This window comes from Gadus morhua, chromosome 9, assembly GCF_902167405.1.
Source record: "Gadus morhua chromosome 9, gadMor3.0, whole genome shotgun sequence".
NCBI classification, from domain to species: domain Eukaryota; kingdom Metazoa; phylum Chordata; class Actinopteri; order Gadiformes; family Gadidae; genus Gadus; species Gadus morhua.
In genome coordinates this window covers 3,287,808-3,308,645 of record NC_044056.1, presented here as the reverse complement: position 1 = coordinate 3,308,645, position 20,838 = coordinate 3,287,808, and the positions used below count along the sequence as shown (strand labels likewise).

At 48.0% G+C, this 20,838-nt stretch overlaps 1 protein-coding gene across 1 annotated transcript in view; it reads right to left on the bottom strand.

Moving 5' to 3' along the window:
• Positions 1 to 19: 19 nt before the first annotated feature.
• Positions 20 to 20,838, bottom strand: part of LOC115551376 (receptor-type tyrosine-protein phosphatase beta-like) — a 33,939-nt gene continuing 13,120 nt past the window's right edge. The window contains 27 exon segments of the mRNA XM_030367087.1: positions 20 to 1,151; positions 1,316 to 1,436; positions 3,019 to 3,154; positions 3,564 to 3,727; positions 4,299 to 4,421; positions 4,733 to 4,867; positions 5,439 to 5,515; positions 5,915 to 6,005; positions 6,098 to 6,179; positions 6,400 to 6,417; positions 6,919 to 7,002; positions 7,226 to 7,331; positions 7,561 to 7,667; positions 7,787 to 8,066; positions 8,951 to 8,987; positions 8,989 to 9,101; positions 9,743 to 10,021; positions 10,859 to 11,146; positions 11,609 to 11,878; positions 12,635 to 12,898; positions 13,437 to 13,706; positions 14,389 to 14,652; positions 15,785 to 15,886; positions 15,889 to 16,047; positions 16,765 to 17,028; positions 17,644 to 17,714; positions 17,716 to 17,908. Coding sequence (XP_030222947.1) covers positions 1,129 to 1,151; positions 1,316 to 1,436; positions 3,019 to 3,154; positions 3,564 to 3,727; positions 4,299 to 4,421; positions 4,733 to 4,867; positions 5,439 to 5,515; positions 5,915 to 6,005; positions 6,098 to 6,179; positions 6,400 to 6,417; positions 6,919 to 7,002; positions 7,226 to 7,331; positions 7,561 to 7,667; positions 7,787 to 8,066; positions 8,951 to 8,987; positions 8,989 to 9,101; positions 9,743 to 10,021; positions 10,859 to 11,146; positions 11,609 to 11,878; positions 12,635 to 12,898; positions 13,437 to 13,706; positions 14,389 to 14,652; positions 15,785 to 15,886; positions 15,889 to 16,047; positions 16,765 to 17,028; positions 17,644 to 17,714; positions 17,716 to 17,908 — 4,121 coding nt within the window. The 3' untranslated portion in view covers positions 20 to 1,128.

Here is a 20,838-nt window from a genome sequence, read left to right as displayed (position 1 = left end):
GTATGCCAGTCATGCGATGTTAAAAACATAATTACTCGTTTTATTTAAACACCCACAGAATATGCGTCACGATATGCCATATACATACGATCATTATATGTGAAAAGTAGTAACTATATCCAAGCTCGCATTCTTGGGCATCGGCCGCAAATATAGTGAGTTCCTCTCAGCATTCCTTGACAGTGACTGTTACATGTCATGTTACAATTCGTGTTTGAGCAAGAATATACCATTGAGTGTGGAATATGCTTAAATCTGATTTAAAATAGTTTTCTATTTATCAATTATTTTGATTGCTTAAAAATATTTCCTCTTCATACATTGAACACTTTCTTATTTAAAAAACTGAGGGGGAAAAGCATGAGTCTTTAAAAAAAAATGCATAATCCTGATTTAGTGTAATATATCAGGCATGGACCATAACCTTCTTCATTTTGTGAATGTAAAAAATGGAATACATTTTATGTATGCTTCAAATTACACCTTATACATTTGAGTTAATGTAAAATGCGCATTAGGAAAGATACAGCATACTAGATAGATTAGATTAAGAAAAGTTAGATTCACATCAATCGATACATAAGTTAAACAGTACATTTTGGACAGTATTTTAAAAACTTTTTTAACTTGGCTTCACAAAGTGACTTGAGCAACCAAGTCATTAGTTAAAGGCACCGTGATTTAAATGCTGTTGGGGGAAAATAATCTGCTGACTTCACTTTTACTCATGATGAATCACTCTCTGTGAGTGGCTAGTGACACAGAAAACCTTTACAGTACAAGACTCTAGTTGAGCCAACAGCCGTTCTCCGAAAATCAAATGTTCATACTTTGGTTTTGTGCTGTAGTCTTTATGTGCAAATTAATTTTAGCTTATTACTATCATAAAATCCGAAGATTGTCGAAATATTGCAAAATATATACAAACACCAACATAATGTATACACAATTCAGTTTAAAGTTATATTGTTGCTATAAGTTAATGGTCATATACTTTCCTCTATGATATTTTGTCATAAACACATAAAATATTGAATAAAAAAATATAATTGTGATGTATTACAGTAGTGCTACAAATATAACTGTACAGTCAATCTCTTTTTTCTTGCTCCATCACCAATACAATCTTTAACGCCTGGTGAACACCATATCTGTGGGTAATAATAAAAATATATTAATTATTAGTAAATAATAAAATAATACTAAATTTGCATCGGTTCTAAAAACCTGTTTAATAGTTTTTTAACTGCAGAACACAATTTAGCATTTCTAGTCTCCCCTGAACACAGTTCTAGACGTGGTTGCGGAGGGTTACCTCTTTGAGTGTCATGGTGGACATTCTCATAGATGGGGTACAGGAGGTTCTCTTGTTCCCTGCGAAGCTTCCTGGCCCTCAGCACGTCACGCACGCACTGGTGGAGGTAGGCGTACTGGCACTGGAGGGACAGAAAGCAGAGATGACCACACTGTCCACAAAGTGGCCCAGACACCAACGCTTTTCCTCAGGAATAAAACAGACTCAGTCTCCACATGATTCATAACAGAGATGCAAAGACTTAGACGGCAAAGGGTTGAGTGAGTGACCTTTAGCACATCATCATTCTACCAACGTTTTGGTAGGATTGGAAACAATGTTGTACAATTGTTTGTCAAAGTTGGTTCTGGTATGATACGAGGGGGAAGACCAGATGGCTCCAATGGTTTTATTTAATTTCTATCATTTTGAAAAATGTCCTCATGCAATCTTGTTGACGTACATCCATGATCCAGTGCCAGATCCGTCCTGTAAAACCCTGTTTGCTCGAACCACATCCACTTCATTTGTACTATCACAAAAATAATCAGCAAGTTTATATTAACACAGTGTTAGTGTAAGGCATTCCATCTATATGTAGCTAGCTTGAGTAGAGCAACACGCACACCACACACACCACACACACACACACACACACACACACACACACACACACACACACACACACACACACACACACACACACACACACACACGCATACAGACACTCAAACGCACACACATAACCATATAAACACACAGACAACCACAACCATAAACACAGACACACCAAACACAGACACACACACACAGACACACAACCAAGTCAAGTCACTAGTCACACTAGTCACTAGTCACAAGTCACACCCTAACCACACACACAAACACACACACAACGACACACACAAACACACACACACAACCACACACCCACACACACACACACACACACACACACACACACACACACACACACACACACACACACACACACACACACACACACGCATACACATACAGACACTCAAATGCACCCACATAACCATATAAACACACAGACAACCACAACCATATAAACACACAGACACACACACACAGACACACAACCAAGTCAAGTCACTAGTCACACTAGTCACTAGTCACAAGTCACACCCTAACCACACACACAAACACACACACACACACAACCACACACCATACACACACACACACACACACACACACACCACACACACACACACACACACACACACACACACATACAAACACACAGACACAGACAAACACACACACACACACACACACACACACACACACACACACACACACACACACACACGTGCATACACATACAGACACTCAAACGCACACACATACACAAACACAACCATATAAACACACAGACAACCACAACCATATAAACACACAGACACACACACACACACACACACACACACACACAACCAAGTCAAGTCACTAGTCACACTAGTCACAAGTCACAAGTCACACCCTAACCACACACACAAACACACACACACACACACACACACACACACACACACACACACACACACACACACACATACACACACACACACATACAAACACACAGACACAGACACACACAGACACACACACACACACACACACACACACACACACACACACACACACACACACACACACACACACACACACACCACACACACACACACAGTTCGTACCTCGGTCTGGACCATGTGGGATCGGTGCAGGCGCAGGTCGAACACGGCGCCGTAGATGTCCAGCGCGTCCTTGGTGTCGAGCTGCTGCAGGACGCGGTCCAGGACGATGAAGGTTCCGGTGCGCCCCACGCCGGCACTGGTGGGGGTGGGGGTGGGGGTGGGGGTGGGAGCGAGAGGAGACACAAAAAGTAGGCATCAAGACAAAGGTTCATAATGTTCATCATTGATAGCGCCATGCACTTTCCCTCTCTCTGGACTGTTACGAGGATGCACAAATGCACTTTACCATCCTATTTATGATGTGTAGAGGGCTCTAAGTCTTTTGTCCTGGTGTTGTGTTGTGGGGGGCTGGGGGGGGGTGAGGGATTTCTATCCTGTCTTGTCTAGTTGTCTTCTGTATTGTCCCTTTCTGTCCATGAGTGTATCCGATGTACTGTATGGCGCAGATCAATTTTCCGCAAGGACAAATAAATATCTATCTATACGTCTTGTAGTCGTGTCGTGAGCGGGCATGGTGGTGGGGGGGGGCGGGGGGGGTTCTGTACCTGCAGTGGGCCGCGGTGGGCCCGGACCCAGGGCTCCTGTTGATGTAGTCCCGGACCGTGCGGACGAACTGGATCAGGGACTGGGTGGTCTCGGGCACGCCGTGGTCGGGCCACACGGTGTAGTGGAACTGACGCACCAGCCTGGAGTAGGTCAGCTGGTCCTCCTGGGGACACCCACGCCCACGGGACTCTCGTTACAAGTTTCACGCTGTTTTATACTGTGTTTATGCTAGCACGGTTTTTGTTATATTGCTATACGTTTCACTTCAAATCATCCTAAACCATCTCACTCAGAAATTCTGCATGTTGGTTGGCCCAAAGAATAAACATATGAAACCCAAATCGTTTTCTTTCTACTCTTGCGAATTGGGAATTGACAATTGGTTGCAAGATTATTTACCAGAGATGAATTAATCATAAAGAAGTCGTTGACTGACTTCTGTAATATTTGATTCGTTTATACTGAACTGTAGTATTCTTACCTATATGTTCCTAGTATTTTAACTCAAACTACACCAGTATTGTAACTCATTACACAGTGGTATTGTATCTCATACTGCAGTAGTATTCCATCCCATACTCCAGTCATATTGAAACCCATACTATAATAGCATCCTAACCCATGCAACAGTAGGTAACTCATAACACAGTAGTATTGTAAACCATACTACAGTAGTAATCCGACCCATACAACAGTAGTATTCTAACCCATAATGCAGTAGTATTGTAACTTACACTGCAGATCTTGAACTCCCGTATGGTCCACTCGGGCAGGACGGACTCGGACAGCATCTGGACTATCAGGTCCCCGTAGTACAAGGGCTCATGGTCGAAGGGCCAGTAGTGATCACACTTAACCTGTTCATGAAGACATGCATGCCCAGGTTAGTCACCTTAACATCCCGGACAGAAACACACATGATAACACATTATTTCCATAAGTTCCCAGCTGCCGGATGCTGACCCCATGTTGTACAACATGTTGCATAACATGTTGCTACCCTCCTAGCTACCTGCTTTACCTTGAGTCAACGCAACATAGTCAAGCAGTTCTTCAACCGATGATCATTCTATGCATACATTTCACTTAAATGATCATCGCGAGAAGTGATTACGCGAATCACATGGAACCTCTTGTTCCTATAGTCGCCAATCTTCTCTGGACCCACCCTGCCTTTCTCCACACACTGTGTAACCATGACGACGTTATGGACGTTCTGCTCCCAGACCATCTTCCAGAAGTCGTCCTTAGTCCCAGGAAGAGGGCCCTGCGTGGCGATGTACTCCCTGCGGAAGTTGTTTCCCTGGAACAACATTGACACAAATTTTAAAGGTCGAACACTGGAACACGGCTCTGGAAAGCCCACAATAAAAATTAATCCAAGTAATCAGATGTTAATAAAATAATGTTCTCTCTTACTTCGTTTACATAATAATAATAATAATAATAATAATAATAATAATAATAATAATAATGCATTTTATTTATGGGCACCTTTCTTGACACTCAAGGTCACCTTACAAAATCAAACATTTATAAGAGCAAACAAAAAAACAACAACATAATAAAACAGTTTACAAGAGAAAAACAGTGGGGTCATTCTAGTCCCAAGAATGCAACTGACTTAAAGGCTGAATAGATACGTTTTCAGATGAGTTTACATAAAACAAACAGTACGAAATGGCCGACTGTTGGATAAAGATTTTCCTGGTCGCAGGATCAATCAAATCCAAGAATCAATGCATGAGTAAATTCGGACAGAAAGTGACGTCAGCCTAAAACCACACTTTGGTCTGATGTAATCTGAATTTGTAAGAAAACCACCCAAGGTCAGAACGCCCGAGTGAAATCAGTGTGTGTGTGAGGGATCGTACAGGAATATAGCTGGCGTTGATGTAATCGGAGCAGGGGTCATCGTCTACACAGGCCAGCTTCACCCGCGTTGAGTCATCTGGACATCAAATAGATAGGAGGGGTTGAGAAACAACATCCTACGCCCTTTGCACTCTCTTTTGTATAACGCAACTCTCCAATGTCCATCACTGTACAAAATGGAAGATATAGAATTACTTTGCTGTAAAATGCTGTAGCACTTACATTTCCTGTAAATAATATTACATTTTCCTTTCTGGTTAGTTGCTAACTGCTTTTATATGCTTTGCACCTGTTACTCTTTTTAATGATAATTGAGTTCCTACTAAAACTGCAAATATGAAATAGAGCTTTATAGTCACTGTACGGTTGAAAGAAAATTTTTGAAGAGTTAATTCTAGTTGGTATTAATCCTTGCCAGTTATTATCAGTTAGTATTTAGTTGTGGCTCTTTACTGCTGGCTTTGCAGCGACTCACAGGGGAGAATGTTGTTGTATCGGTTCTTCCCGCGGTTCTCCGGGAGCAGAGCGGTATCCAGTGGCTGGTTCCGACCCACCTCCTCAGATTCCTGAAGAGAAGAGATTGAGACATTGACCATGAGCCTCGAGAGACATTTCAGTGAAGTAGAAGTCTAGGAATTATCATCTTAAAGACCCTTACCTCAAACTCCTCTGACAGAAAGTAGTTGGAGTCAGCCTGTAGTTTGGAGAAGTGGCCGTCAAAGTTCATGATCTTGATGGGGCTGGGTTGGAGAGGAAACGGAGGAATAAACGTTCACGTCATAAGGAGAAGAACACAAAGCATGAGAAAGCAGAACTGGGTTTCAATTCAACTCAGTTAAGTGTTAAAATAAAATAAATAAATGTTACAAAGGTTTTCAAGGAAACCTTTACATAAGATCCTAACCCTGACAAAAACAACATGCAAAGCACATTGGGAACGTAGTTAAACACAGAACTAACCTTGAAATGCGGCGGTTCCTGAAATGGAAGGGACAAATGTTAGCGCTGAGAAGATGACAGGATCGGCCCAATTAATAGAGTCCATCCTTCAAGCTGAATGGCTTAAGAAACATTGTGACCTCAGCGAATCTGTGACCTCATTTAAACTACGCCGTTACTAAGCCACATCTGGCCAAATGGCGTCACAGCATTCCACGGCACACCTTGTCTTTCTCCTCTCAGGGAGGTCTAATTATCATCCCATTAGAATCAGACACACACAATGAGCTGGGAATGCCTTGGCTAAGGGACAAAAACAGGTGTGCCTCCATGGTGTGACGCAACATGGAGTGTACTGTCCCTTTACTAAATCCAGCGATAGTACGTATCCTAGTACTGGTGTGTTGTATATAATTGTGTGCAGCTAGCATGTGCAAATATCCACGTCTTGGGCCTTAGTCATATCTTGTTGGGACCGCAGGGCGTGTGACCGCTTAGGCCCGGAGCGTAAGTGGAGATAAAGAGGTGCTGGTGTGTTACCCTCGGACTCCCATGTACACTCCAGAGCTGGGTGATCTCTCTCTCCTCATGCTCATCCTGACGACTGGTGTCTCTTCCACACTCCTGCACACACAGAGCATCGGTCCGATCAGAGACATAGCTGGCGGGAAGCCAATAAGGCCCCACATCACAATACAGATCTCACAGTGCAGAAAGAAAATCAATATTATTAATCGGAGCACACTTTTCTACGTACATTGGCGAGTATATTCGAGAGACAGACAGACAGGGCAGAAAGAGTAAGAGCGAGAGGCAAAGAGCGGGAGACAGAGTACAAAGCACTCACACTTTGCGGGCCTTCTGTCTGCAGACGAGCAGAGCGGTCACGCCGATCATCATGGAGATGAGGAAGAGGCCGGCGCTGATGCCCTCCATCACTCCGCTCCCAGGCTCTAGAGGGCAATGAGACACAGGTCATTCACACCACCACACCAAGAACCCACATCAAGGTCTCATAGGCTTTTGTTTGTCATAAGACATTCAAATATAGTGTCCTTTGTACCCGTCTCAAATATCTGTGGGCACCCACGACACAAAATCGATTTTGTTGTGATTCGACTGTGTGGATAACAAATGACGATCTTGTTCACCACGGCAGGCTTTCAGAGAGGACTCTCTTACCGGCCTCGGTGACGACGGGCAGGGACAGGTAGGTGTCGGTGAAAAGCGGCGAGGCGCCGGCATTCTGGTGGTCGTCCAGCAGCTGGGTGTAGGCCCGCACGCTCAGTCTGGAACACACACAACGACCGGCGGGCCACCGTGAGTCTCACGCTGCTTCAAGTCGACTCTGAGTCGTGGAGTTTCATCGTCCCCCAGCGAGCCTTTCCCCCCTGACCCCTCCCATTACCTGTAGGCGGTTTTGGGTTTGAGGGGTCCGTCGCAGAAGGGTCCGGTCTCCCCCTGCAGGTCGGGGTCTACCGGCTCTCCGTCCGTGGCGTCGCAGTCCCCTCCCAGTGTGTCCATGCCCGTTCCCAGGCTGATGTCGAAGCTCTGGGGGGCCACGTCCGGGCCCTCGGCGCAGTGGCTGGGGAAGTAGGCCGTCTGGTAGGACTTGACGGAGCTGTTGGTTTTGTACTCCAGGTAGGAGGGGAGGGGGTGCTGCTGGTCGGGCTGGAGCATCTCGCTGTCTGCGTTGGGGACACAGAACCGGGGAGAACTACGTAAGGGACAATGTAGAGAACAGCCGGTCAATATCGGGGAAATAAAGCCCAGACAGGGCGAACCAGACCCCGACACCAACCGGAGCTGTCTTGCCTCACCCTGAAGATAATGACCCGGAGTAATTATCAGCGTTTCTACACATTCTCCCGCTTATTACACGGCTACTTGCCAAAACCATTTGTTACCATTCGTAGTGTTGATCAGTAGATAAATAGTCAAATAGCCAAAAGACGTTGACGTCACTTAGCAACCAAACACGCTGGGGTTGATCAAATTTCCTGAAAGTGGTCAATATATGCTTAGCAACGGTCAATTATCAAAATATATCAAAGTTCATCAGGTCAAAGTCATTAGTCACCTTTTCCAAACATGACATAATCGGTGACTTATGAATGATCCTTTATCACAGCCTGTTTAATCATACAAAGGCCTCTGTAGGGCTGTTGACTGAAATGGTATTTTGCGGGGGGGAGGCTATGAGGAGTAGGTCAGGTGTAGGTCAGGTGTTCATTTCTTTGTAGGATTAGGTCACTTTGGCCAAATAAATGTGACTAAACACTGTAATCATATGCTTCCAGTATCCTGTAACCTAGCAGTAGTGTGCAGTCGATGGCGCATCCTTTCAACAGCATGTCTTTATCAATATCTGACCTCCATGTTGTCAGCACAGTTTTATCCTGACCCTCTATATTTATCATATTGCGACACAAATGCTTTTGCTGCATCTTTGTGCTTGTGCGGCTAGGGAATGTGTGTGAGTGTGAGTTCATATGTACAAGGATGAACGTGGTGTCTATCTATGCAGCGCCGCTATATCCCGGGGGGGGGGGGGGGGGGGGGGGGCATGTACCCTCAGACTCGGTCACCACCACGGTGAAGTTGCGCACCGGCTCCGTTGATGTCGCTGAACCAGCTGCAGTTGAAGCTGAAGACGATGGAGGACTTGGAGACCACCGCCACCCGGTCGCTCACTCGGACGCTGGGAGGGGGCACGGGAGGGCCTGGGGGGAGGGGGGGAGGGGGGGAGGTCAATTTGCTGTTGAACATGTTCCATGGGAAGAATAGTTTGTTCCCACTTAATCACATGTGTTGTACACAGTATTCACATGTGCTATACAGGCTGATCAAATGTGACGTATGGTTTTATTCACATGTAATACAAAGGTTTATTCACATGGGATATGCAGTATTGGTATATGCCACACGTGAACCTACTAAGATGACGCAATTCGATTGGTTCGCTATCTCGGGATATCGGGTGATATCCCGAGATCAAGATCGCAAGCTCAGGATATTGTTTTCTAATGGGGAGCGCGAGTGACGGTCGTCTCGTCACGCTGATAAAAACAAATAAGGCCCGGCAAAAAGGGTTATCTCGTTTATTTTCGGAGTGTTCACATGTAGTACCGGTATATATCACCTCGGGAAATAATTGTTAATTATTCATGTGATATATCGATTCATCACAATGTATATCTGTTTATTCCGACCATTCCTGCAGGTTTGACTCAAAGCGAGTTTCAGGTTCATTCACACGTGACATGCAGGGTTGATTTGAGTGATGTTCAGGTTCATTCCCACGCGACACACAGGTGCATCCACCTGTGACGCGTCACGCGGCGGCACGCCGTTGGCTACTCACGGTCGATCATGGTCACCACGCTGTCCCGCGCCGCCTCGCTCACCATGGTGTCCGAGATGACCTTGACGGACACGGTGTAGCGCTTGTGGGGCTCCAGCTGGCTGATGAGGTAGACGGTGGAGTCGCGGCCGGTGCGGCGGGAGTACACCAGGGTGCGGGAGCCCTGGTGGAGGCACTCGACGGTGTAGGAGTCGTACTCGGCCCGGGGCGCGCCCCAGGAGCAGGAGATGGAGGTGGAGCTCTGGGGGCGGCAGTGCAGGCCGTGGACACGGCCGGGCTCTGGAGGAGGAGGGGAGGGGGGGGAGGGGGGAGGAGGGGGGGGAGGGGGGGGAGGAGGAGGAAGGGGTGGAGGAGGGGGAGGAGGGGAGGAGGGGGTGGAGGAGGAGGAGAGGGAGGAGAAGGGGGGAGGAGGAGGGGGAGGAGGAGGAGGAGGAGGGGAAGGGGGGGAGGAGGAGGAGGAGGAGGGGGAGGGGAGGAGGGGGTTGAGGGGGAGGAGAGGGAGGAGAAGGGGGAGGAGGAGGAGGAGGGGGAGGAGGAGGATGTTGGGGGGGGGAGGGAGGAGGGGGGGTGGGGGGAGGAGGAAGAGGAGTTGGGGGAGGAGGTGGAGGAGGAGGAGGTGGAGGAAGAGGAGGGGGAGGAGGAGGAGGTGGAGGAGGGAGGAGGAGGAGGAGGAGGAGGTGGGGAGGAGGGGAGAAGGAGGAGTGAGAGAGATGGATCAGGACTCTTAAATCCAGGAGGTGCTGATGGGAAGAGAACCTATGCCCCTGGAGCTATGTCGCTATTGTTACATGACCACAGATTTAGCCACAGTGTGACCACACCTAGAAACACTTCTCAGTGTGAAACACAGGATCGGTAGGTCACTGCAAAGAGAGGATTTTGCTCCAAAAACAAATTTTCATAAGTGCCCCAAACGGGAATCAGCCGATTACAGCCAGAAACACTATCGGCAGTGTATGTCTCTTGCGGGAAATCAGTTCTCCAGAGCCTGCAGCTACGGGTATCAAAGGTACAAGTGGTCATCTGTGAGATGCATTCGGGTCTAAAAAACGTGTAAGAAAAATCGTGTGAATGAATAGTTGTAGGTCGCCCTGGACAGTGGGAGGGTCCACCTACTGGTGCGGATGCTCTTGTAGACGGTGGGGCTGTAGGTGGGCCGGGCGCCGGCCTCGGTGGCTCCGCTGACCGTGCGCAGGCTGAGGGTGTAGAGCCTCCCGGGGTAGAAGCCCTGCAGGAGCCGGCTGCCAGAGGTGCGGGCGAGGTAGGGGTTGACCACCGACAGCTGCACCTTGGGGACCCACTGCAGGTCAAAGTCGTCGTAGTCCGAGTCCAAGGGCCCGCTCCACGTGACCTCCACCGAGGTGTTGGTGACGCCGAGGAACAGGGAGGTCGGGGGTCGCGGGGCTGGGGGTACGGGGAGCCGGGGGAGAAGATGGGGTGAGCAGAGTGGAAACCGCGTAAACCTTGTATAGTGTGTTACAGTGGGACCTGGGCTAACGCGTGTAACGGCGCATCTTATCATCATCATCACAATCATCATTATCATCATCATCCTCATCACAATCATCATTATCATCATCATCCTCATCACAATCATCATCATCAAAACAATCATCATTATCATCATCATCACAATCATCATCATCATCATAATCACAATCATCACCATCATCATCATCACAATCATCACCATCATCATCATCATCATCACCATCATCACAATAATCATCATCATCATCATCATCATCATCATCATCCTCCTCATCATCATCCTCATCGTTTAAATGTTCTACATTCGAAAATAAACAACCGGGGGTCCCGTTGCCGACGCCCCCTGTAGGCCACACCCGATAGCGTGGCTCTTACCGGTTCTGCCCGCGGTGCTGGCGCTGTTGACCAGCTCCCCGCTACAGGTGAGCGCGACCACCTGGTACCGCCGTCCCGGCACCAGCCCCTGGAAGACGTGCTCGGTGACCCCCGCCCCCAGCGGCTGCTGCTGGGCCTGCCGGGCTCCGTCGGGGGCGTAGAGGGACAGCTGGTAGCCGCTCAGCTCGCCCGAGGGCCGCGACCAGCTCACCCTGAGCTCCTCGGAGCGGTTGGTGCTGTGGGTCTGCAGGGACAGCACAGCCCCCGGGACTGGGGGAAAGGGAAAGACGCCACGTTGTCAAAGAGCGCCCCAGCCTAGAGGCATGATGTCAGGAAGGAATGTCGCTTGATGTCAGAGTTAGGCGCCCAATCCCATTTCTACCCCTCCCCCTTGTTTTGAAGGGGTAAGGGGAAGGGGTAAGGGGTAGAAATGGGATTGGGCCTTAAACCGTATTTTGTTTTGGGAATTATTTTTCTATTGTTCATGAGCATCATTATTTATTCTTTATAGGAATTTACTGTAAGTGGATCAATTTGAATATAGATCATTGACCGACTGATTGATGTCAACATTATATTGTAGTTTCGATCGATAAAGTTAAATCTAAGTTAGGCTGTTTATAGAAACCAGTCGGCTGGATTGAGAACGATCCAACAGAAAAAAAGAAGCCCACCCCTCCCTTTAGATCTCATTCCTAGCCACTCTCCCAAAACACGACTAGCTCGCTGACTTTAGCAATAGGTCTGCCAGACATTGTGGGAGACTCCGGTCATTTAAAGTACGGGCAGAATGCAAGCATGTAGCCAGGTAGGTAGGTAGGTAGGTTGGTAGGAAGGAGGGCAGAAAGACAGGTAAGCCATCTAATCATTTCATTTGGGCAAAATTTAAGGATTGGACGAGCTCACTACTGCCCCCGATGCTCAAGCGTTGTACTGCAATCTCTTTCCTGTGTCATTACGGTCCACAGGAGTAGCCTAGATCTCTCTCTTTAATAGTTCTGGAATATCCATGTATTTTAGCCTCACCAGTCCTGGCCCAGATGGCTGAGTCGTTGGTCAGCTCCCCACTCCGTGTCAACACCACCATCTTGTAGGGCGCTCCAGGCACCAGGCCCTTGAAGGAGCACTGCTGGATGGCAGACTGTCCCTTGAGCTGCTCCTGCAGCCGGTCATCCCCGTTGAACAGGAAGATGTCATAGGTCTCAAAGTCGCCCTCTGGTGGAGACCACTGGAACGACAGGCTACTTGTGGTGTTGGATTGAATGGACAGCTCGGAGACCGCGGCTGGACCTGATCACAAAGAAACATGATTTCAGAAATAGGCCAAAGAAAGTTCTGAACTTTTTCTTTATTCAGTAGAGAAAAGCTCCTTTGTAGTGATAGATATAGATAAAAAAACGTTGTTAAAAAATAATCACGCTTAGTTTTTTGGAGAGTGACCACCATAATTATATTAATGAAAGAATGAACTCTTCGTCTGGTATAGTATTTTATTCTCATTTGGATTATTAGTAACCGGGAACCAGAAAGTGTTTAGGGGAACCGGAAGCAAATCCTTTTTTGTAGGATGGTAGGGGTAAGTACGGCCTTTTTCGCCTCTGATTCCCTTCTGATTGGTTAGAAGGGCTCTCCTCCTATTGGTTAGGGTTAGGGTTAGCCCTAACCCTAACCCAACCCTAACCCTAACCCCTAACCCTAACCCTAACCCTAAACCTTAACCTAACCCTAACCCTAAACTCCCCCAAAGAGCTAGCCTAGGACTCATCGACTCATACGGAAAAAAGGTTCGCGAACCGGAATGTGCTTACAGGAAACAGGAAGTGCTTACGTGTGCGGCCCTCGCCGCTGACCCCCTGGCTGCTGACCCCCCCGCTGGTGGTACGGACCACCACCCGGTACTTCCTGCCGGGGGTGAGCCGGTCGAAGCGATGCTGGCCGCGTCCGTACGGCTCCGAGGAGTTGGTCACCAGCTCTCCCCTCCCATCCAAGACCTCCAGGCTGTAACCGTCGGCAACGCCCAGCGCCTGTTGCCAGGTGACCTGCAGGCTGCTGATGGTCTCCTGGGTGTCCACCTGGAGCCCCGACACGATGGAGGGCACTGGGACAGACGGACCGGGGACACACACACACACACACACACACACACTGGGTTAAGGGCGGGGCATCAGGGGTCCATTGGAGCGAATGGATGAACAACTTCAGGGTGGTATAAATGGTGAGCCTGGCTATTGCCAGACCAAGCTCAATTATAGATGCACGTTGGTCTGGGGAGGCTGCTGTCATTTTCTTCAGCACAAGAGGCGTGGTCTATGGGCTAGTTCAAGTGATTGACTCCCGCAAAACCGTATCAGAAGCAGAAAAAATTTATTGGGTCCGCAAGGACTCAATGGGTCCGTAAACCCCCTTGCGTTGCGTCAAAGTGGAACCATAATAGACCTTTAGTGGAGCACTTTTCCTTAGTATGATGTCAAAGTGGAGATAATGTCTTTAGCAAGCAAAAAAAAAAGATTGCTCTCCTCCAGACCCTTCTGCAGGGCGAATTCAAATCGCAAATCAAATTTGCATAACCGCAATCTGATTGGCCGACGGATCCGGCGCTGCCAGAAAAAATTCTCAACTTCTTGACGGAGGCCACGGAGTCAAATGGACGGACGGACCCACAATGCATTTCGCGAGCGCCCCATGCAAAGTGAATGAGATCCGTCGACGGATGTGTTCAGTGTGAACGCGGCGTTAATCTGAGTCCTGTGCCGGAGGCGACGGGTCTATCGGCCTCTCACCGGTGCGTGCGCTGGCGGTGCTGTTGTTGACCAGCTCCCCGCTGATGGACTGCACCGTGATGTCGTACAGCTGGCCCGGCTGCAGCGAGTCGAAGCGCAGCTCGTTGTGGTGCTTGGGCACGGGACGGGCGTCCAGCCGGCGGCCCTCCCTGTGGAGGGATACCACGTAGCTGTCCACCTCCCCCTGGCCCGCCGTCCAGCTCACCCGCAGGCTGCTGCTCTCGCCGCTGTTGCTGATGTGGATGCTCTTCACCTTGCTGGGCACTGGAGGGCGCCAGAGGAGGCACGCACACACGCGCACACACACACACACAGACACACACGCGCACACACGCACACACACGCGCACACACACACACACACACACACACACACACACCATAGAGGAATTAGATAATTAAATAAGGAATTTAAGGAATGAAATAATTCCTCGTCATCATCAATGATGAATTACAACAATTTTTAATGTTGCATAAAAAAAAGTAACGTATAGAATTGCTTTAATAAAATGTAAACATTTAGAATGCAAACATGTCGCACAGATTCCGTACGCATGAAAACACATTATTACATTTAAGGGGCTTCTGTGTTTTAATGGAGATGGTTTGTGAGACAGGGGGGGCTCTCACTGCCCTGCCCCTGACATATGTTGCTGTTGGCTGAGGTACATTGGTATCTAAAGTATAGCTATAACTAGCTTTTTAATTGTTGTATCAGTTCTCTGTTAGATCAGGATCCTCAACAACAGGCTTTCACAGATGACTAGAGACTAGACAGCTTAATACTCATGATAACATGCTGATCAAATCCAATATCTATTCTTCCCAGACTTCAAACATATCAACCTAACGGTGAAACCCATCCCAAAGGCCAACACCCTCTCCAGAGGAGCACAGGTCATTGCAGTTTAACCTCCGGATTGGTTTGAACCAACAACCTACAATTCAAACTAATCCAAACCAATGAGCCGACCCCCCCACTGCAGCGACCGTGTTGTGTGTTGAACCGTGCCGTGTGGGCAGCACAGCTCTATCGCGTGAGCCGAGCGTCTACATCCCCCCACCTCGTAAACTGGGACGTCAACAGGAAGCCCCCCCCCCCCCCCCCCCGAAAGGTAAGATAAGGTATGTTTATTTATGTAGCCCATTTCATGTAAAAGTGCAGCTAAATGTGCTTAACAAAAGATATGATGACAACAATGATAAAAACATTAAAAAAAATACTATCAAAAAAGGCAAGTGTAAGCATCAATAATCGTAGTGTAATCATTGTGTAACAATACAAACAAATAAATATTTAAAGTAATAAATCAGAGGGGGGTTAAAAGTGCAGATAGGTGTACATTGAAAAAATAGGTGAAAGGGCACACAAGTCCCGTGAAGGCGCGACCTCTGACCTGTGCGTCCCTCGATGAACTGGGCCCTCTGGTTGGGCCCGCTGAACGTGGACACCAGGACCTTGTACATGCGCCCTGGCGTGAGGGAGGACAGCACGCACTCCCGACGCCGCTGCCCAGCGTGACGGGCGGGAACACCTTCAGGTCGTTGAACAGCAGCTGCACCTCGTAGTGGTCCACGTCGCCGGGGGCCGCCGCCCACGCCACCCGCAGGTCGTCGGTGCCGCGCCCGGCCAGGGTCAGCGACCGCACCGCAGCGGGGACTGGAGCAGAGACACATGTCCTTAGTATGATGTCTTAATGGAGGTCATGTCTTTAGTATGATGTCTTAATGGAGGTCATGTCTTTAGTATGATGTCTTAATGGAGGTCATGTCTTTAGTATGATGTCTTAATGGAGGTCATGTCTTTAGTATGATGTCTCAGGGGAGCACATGTCTTTAGTATGATGTCTCAGTGGAGGTCATGTCTTTAGTATGATGTCTTAATGGAGGTCATGTCTTGAGTAAGATGTCTCAGGGGAGCCCATGTCTTTAGTATGATGTCTCAGGGGAGCACATGTCCTTAGTATGATGTCTGAAGGCTCAGTTATGGTCCCACGTCGACGCAACGCGAGGACTACACAGACGCTTCGACCCCGTCGTGAACCTGTTTTGGTTCTGCGTCGGGTTTTAGTGAGCGGACCAATCACAGTCACGCCCTCAACGCAAGGTTAAAATTTTTTGGGAGGCACGTCCGGCCCTTGCGGTGGACGCAAGGAGGGTCGGCAAGGACGTAATGGGTCCGTAAACCCCCCTCAAAGTGGAACCATAATAGACCTTTAGTGGAGCACTTGTCCTTAGTATGATGTCTATGTCTTTAGCAAGCAGGCTACATACAAAGTAGCAGCCTGCAACATCAACTCTTGTTTCCACAAAGAAGAAACAAGAGATTTTGACCGCCAACTTATTGAAAGAAGCAGACTAGGCCGGGATGACTCACAGGTGCGCCCGTGCGTAGGGACGGCGGTCTCGTAGGCTCCGCTCCAGGTGATGACCAGCACCGAGTACAGCCTGCCAGGCACCAGGCCCGTGAACACACACTCGTTGCGCGTCTTGACCACCGTCTGGTTCTGGTGGAAGAGGTTGTTGTGCTTGATGACCACCTGGTAGGAGTCGAAGTCTCCGGCCGCGTGCCGCCAGTACACCTTCAGGTAGTCGTCCCGCGCGTCGTGGGAGGCGGTGGGGTCCTGGACGCCCGACGGCTCTGTAGCGGGAGGGTCAGAGGTCGGAGGTCAGAGGTCAGAGAGCGAGAGAGAGGCAGGGAGAGAGCGAGAGCGAGAGCGCGAGAGAGAGAGAGAGAGAGAGAGAGAGAGAGAGAGAGAGAGAGAGAGAGAGAGGAGAGAGAGGGAGAGAGAGAGAGAGAGAGAGAGAGAGAGAGAGAGGGAGAGAGAGAGAGAGAGAGAGAGATTTAAATAGACTTCTATCATGGTCGGTTTTCTAGAGCAGTGGCTTTCTAGATTCGTTTTGGTCTTATGTAACCCCAAAGCCCTATCAACACAGCACTAACACTATAACACCATTATAATGAGCATCATTATCAGGTGTTTAGAGAGGAAGAAGCTTCTATTTGTGGTCTTGATCAGCAAAATCAACATTGTAATACACACCAGGGACTGTTTGTTGATGCAGAGTGAACTCGTTGTTTGTTTGACCGCTGTAACACACACACACACACACACACACACACACCACACACACCACAACACACACACACACACACAACCCACAAACGCACACACACACGCACACACACACACCCACACGCACACACCCTAACAACCACACAGAGGTGTGTGTGTGTGAGTGAGAGAGTGAGTACTGACGCGTGCGCTCCTGACCACGGTGTGGTTCTCGTAGGCCCCGCAGCGGGCGGTGATGGAGATGTGTAGAGGCGTCCGGACACAGGGAGTTGAAGACGCACTGGGGGCTGGACTTGGACACGGCCAGCGTGTGGACCGTCCTGTCCCGGTCCCGCAGCGACACCAGGTAGCCGTCCACCTCGCCCGGCCCGGGGCGCCACGACACGCTCAGGAAGTCCATGCGGCCGTTGTTGCTGACCGTCACCTCGCCCACCGCCGCCGGGACTGCAGAGAGAGAGAGAGGAGAGGGAGGGAGGGAGGAGGGAGGGAGGGAGGGAGGGAGAGAGAGAGAGAGAGAGAGAGAGAGAGAGAGAGAGGAGGGAGAGAGAAAGGGAGGGAGAGAGAGAGAGAGAGAGAGAGAGAGAGAGAGAGAGAGAGAGAGAGAGAGAGAGAGAGAGAGAGAGAGAGAGAGAGAGAGAGAGAGAGAGAGAGAGAGAGAGGGAGGGAGAGAGAGAGAGAGAGAGAGAGAGAGAGAGAGGGAGATACAGAGAGAGATAGAGAGAGAGAGGGAGAGAGATACAGAGATACAGAGAGAGCAGATGAGTGATGGGGTTTCCCTCATCCTAACGTTAGTCATCCACACATTGATTGCTTGGACTTCAGACCAAAGAGATCTCTAAAAGCCTTCAAGAGGTATCCCAGTACCTCTACGTTTAAATGTAAATTGATATATACATGTATATATATATATATATATATATATATATATACAATATACAATCCAACACCATATTGTGTTGTTCTGAAGATTTAAAAGTCCTGAGCGGTTTACAGACTGTGTTTGAAACGCTCCCAGCAGCGGCGTAACAACGCCTGGAATGTAACAATGCACGGCGGTGCGACTTCCTGTTCCTGTTGAAACAGGAAGTCTTTGATAGGCAGACCTTGGGTTTGTATTTGGGATTTGACTGGCCGTCGCTTCCTGAACATTCCTGCCAAATTCCTGTTTCATCAGATAAGAAGAACCTGTTTGGAATAATATCCGCCATGTATGTTCTCACTGGCCTTCATGTACTGTCCGTCAACCCTGAGTTGTTGACTATTCGGGCGGTCAAGGAAAGATGCTCTGATGTTGAGGTCCTGCTGGGTCGCAGGTTGGACTAAGGATGCACAACTGTCCCCAGAGAGCCTTCCTTTGATTAATGGCTTCCTTGAGCAAAATGTCTTTCCTTTTTTGCTACTTGAGACATGATATTGACACTCGACTTGATGTACAAATTACGACTAGAAGTGCTGTGTCCCCTTTTTACAATTTAGTGATAAAGCATTTGACTGGAAAAAGATACAAAGTATTTTTTTTTTTAATACGTTAATACGTATGAGCAGGTAGGGAACGAGTCAGATATCTTGCTTAGAGACGCCTATAGGAAGACTACGGGCATTAGGGTTTGAATCCAAACACCCATACGACTTGACTACCCTACCCAAAATAAAACTCTCAACACTGGTTATGAAGTTTGATTGTTGTTTAAAGCAGCTTAAATCAATTTCCTCTATCTACAATGAATCTTTACAAGGCTTATCACTTACTTACTAGTGTTGTTCTAACAACTATCTCTAACAAGTCCTTTCCAGTGGCTGAGCTATGGTATTTTCTCGAGGGGTTTGGATCAAACTCAAGAGACGCAGTCGGAATCGGAAATTACAATAGGAAAATAAATTGACCAAAAATCGCGATTGAATGACGTTGGTACACCTTTAATAAGTGAGAGAAGTTACATCATTTTTTGATAATAATACCAAAAAAGGCAGAATCTTTTAGTCAGGTCTGGCAGGGTCCCATCCTTGTTTATGTTTGCTTGAGCTGTCTGTTAAATCTTAAATACATTGCACTTCAATTGTTTTACTTTGCCTTTATTTTTTTTGCATAATTTATTTATTTTCTTACGCATCTATTTTATTGCATTACTTCAATCTATCTTATTTTATTATCTCATTTTATTGTATGACGACGTTGCTATGTGATGCACTTGAGACGGCTACATAAATAAAGTTGCCTTGGATTGTGTTCCCTCCTGCCACACCCTCAACCCCTCGTCCCTCGGCCTACTGGTTAAGGAGTTGAACGTTGACCGCAGGGTGGCCGGTTCGAATCCCACCTGAACCCCTGAATTACCGCCAAAAAGGGACAATAAAGGATAACTTAAAGGGCACCTATTATGCTTTTTCGACTTTTACGCCCTATAAACGTTGTTATAAAGATTTATAGTCATGTTTAACCATACTAAAGTGTCAAATAATGACGTACATGCATTTAGACGTGTTCCCTGCTGACCGTCTGGGGTGGCTGTGCTGAGCGCTAAACACTAGGGACGCCGGTTGCCTTTCACTTGTTCCAATTTCCGGGATTTATCTACGTAGAACATTCCGGATTTTCCATGTATGGTAATGCTGCAACGTGCTCTTCCGGAAGGTGACCAATCACATCGGAGTGGGGTTGGCAGGAGGGGGGGCGAGGGCGCGGAGAATGACGAAGCCGAGTGTCGACATAGAATGCTGAAAGCGCCCAGATGAGAGGAAGAGTTTCCCGAAAATCGACATCGTTTTTTGTGTTATTCTATTTGTCTTGTATTACAATAAGCTGACTTTGGTCAGAGACAAACGAAATTCGGTTACTCTATTTGTCTTGTATTTGTTATTTGTTGGAATTTACACTATAGCTGACTTTTGACTTTGACTTTGGGTGCTTCGTGTCAGGTTGCAGGTTACAAGAGTCATTAAAGGGGACCTATTATGCTTTTCGACTTTTATGACCTATAAACTTGTTATAATGATTGACAGTCGTGTTAACCATACACAAAAAACGATGTAGATTTTTCGGGAAACTCTTCCTTCATCTGGGCGCTTTCAGCATTCTCTGTCAACGCTCGGTTTCGTCCTTCTCCGCCCCCTCGCCCCCTCCTGCCAACCAACTCCGTTGTGATTGGTTACCTTCCTTGGAGCGCGTGCGCGGGCAGATTGACCAGGCATATGGGGGTGCGGCAGGAGTGCTCTACGTAGATGATTCCCGGAAATGTGAACAAGTGAATCGCAAACGTTGCCCTGAGTGTTTAGCGCTCTGCACAGCCACCCAGACTGTCAGCAGGGAACACGTCGAAATGCATGTACGTCATTATTTGACACTTTAGTATGGTTAAACATGACTATCAATCATT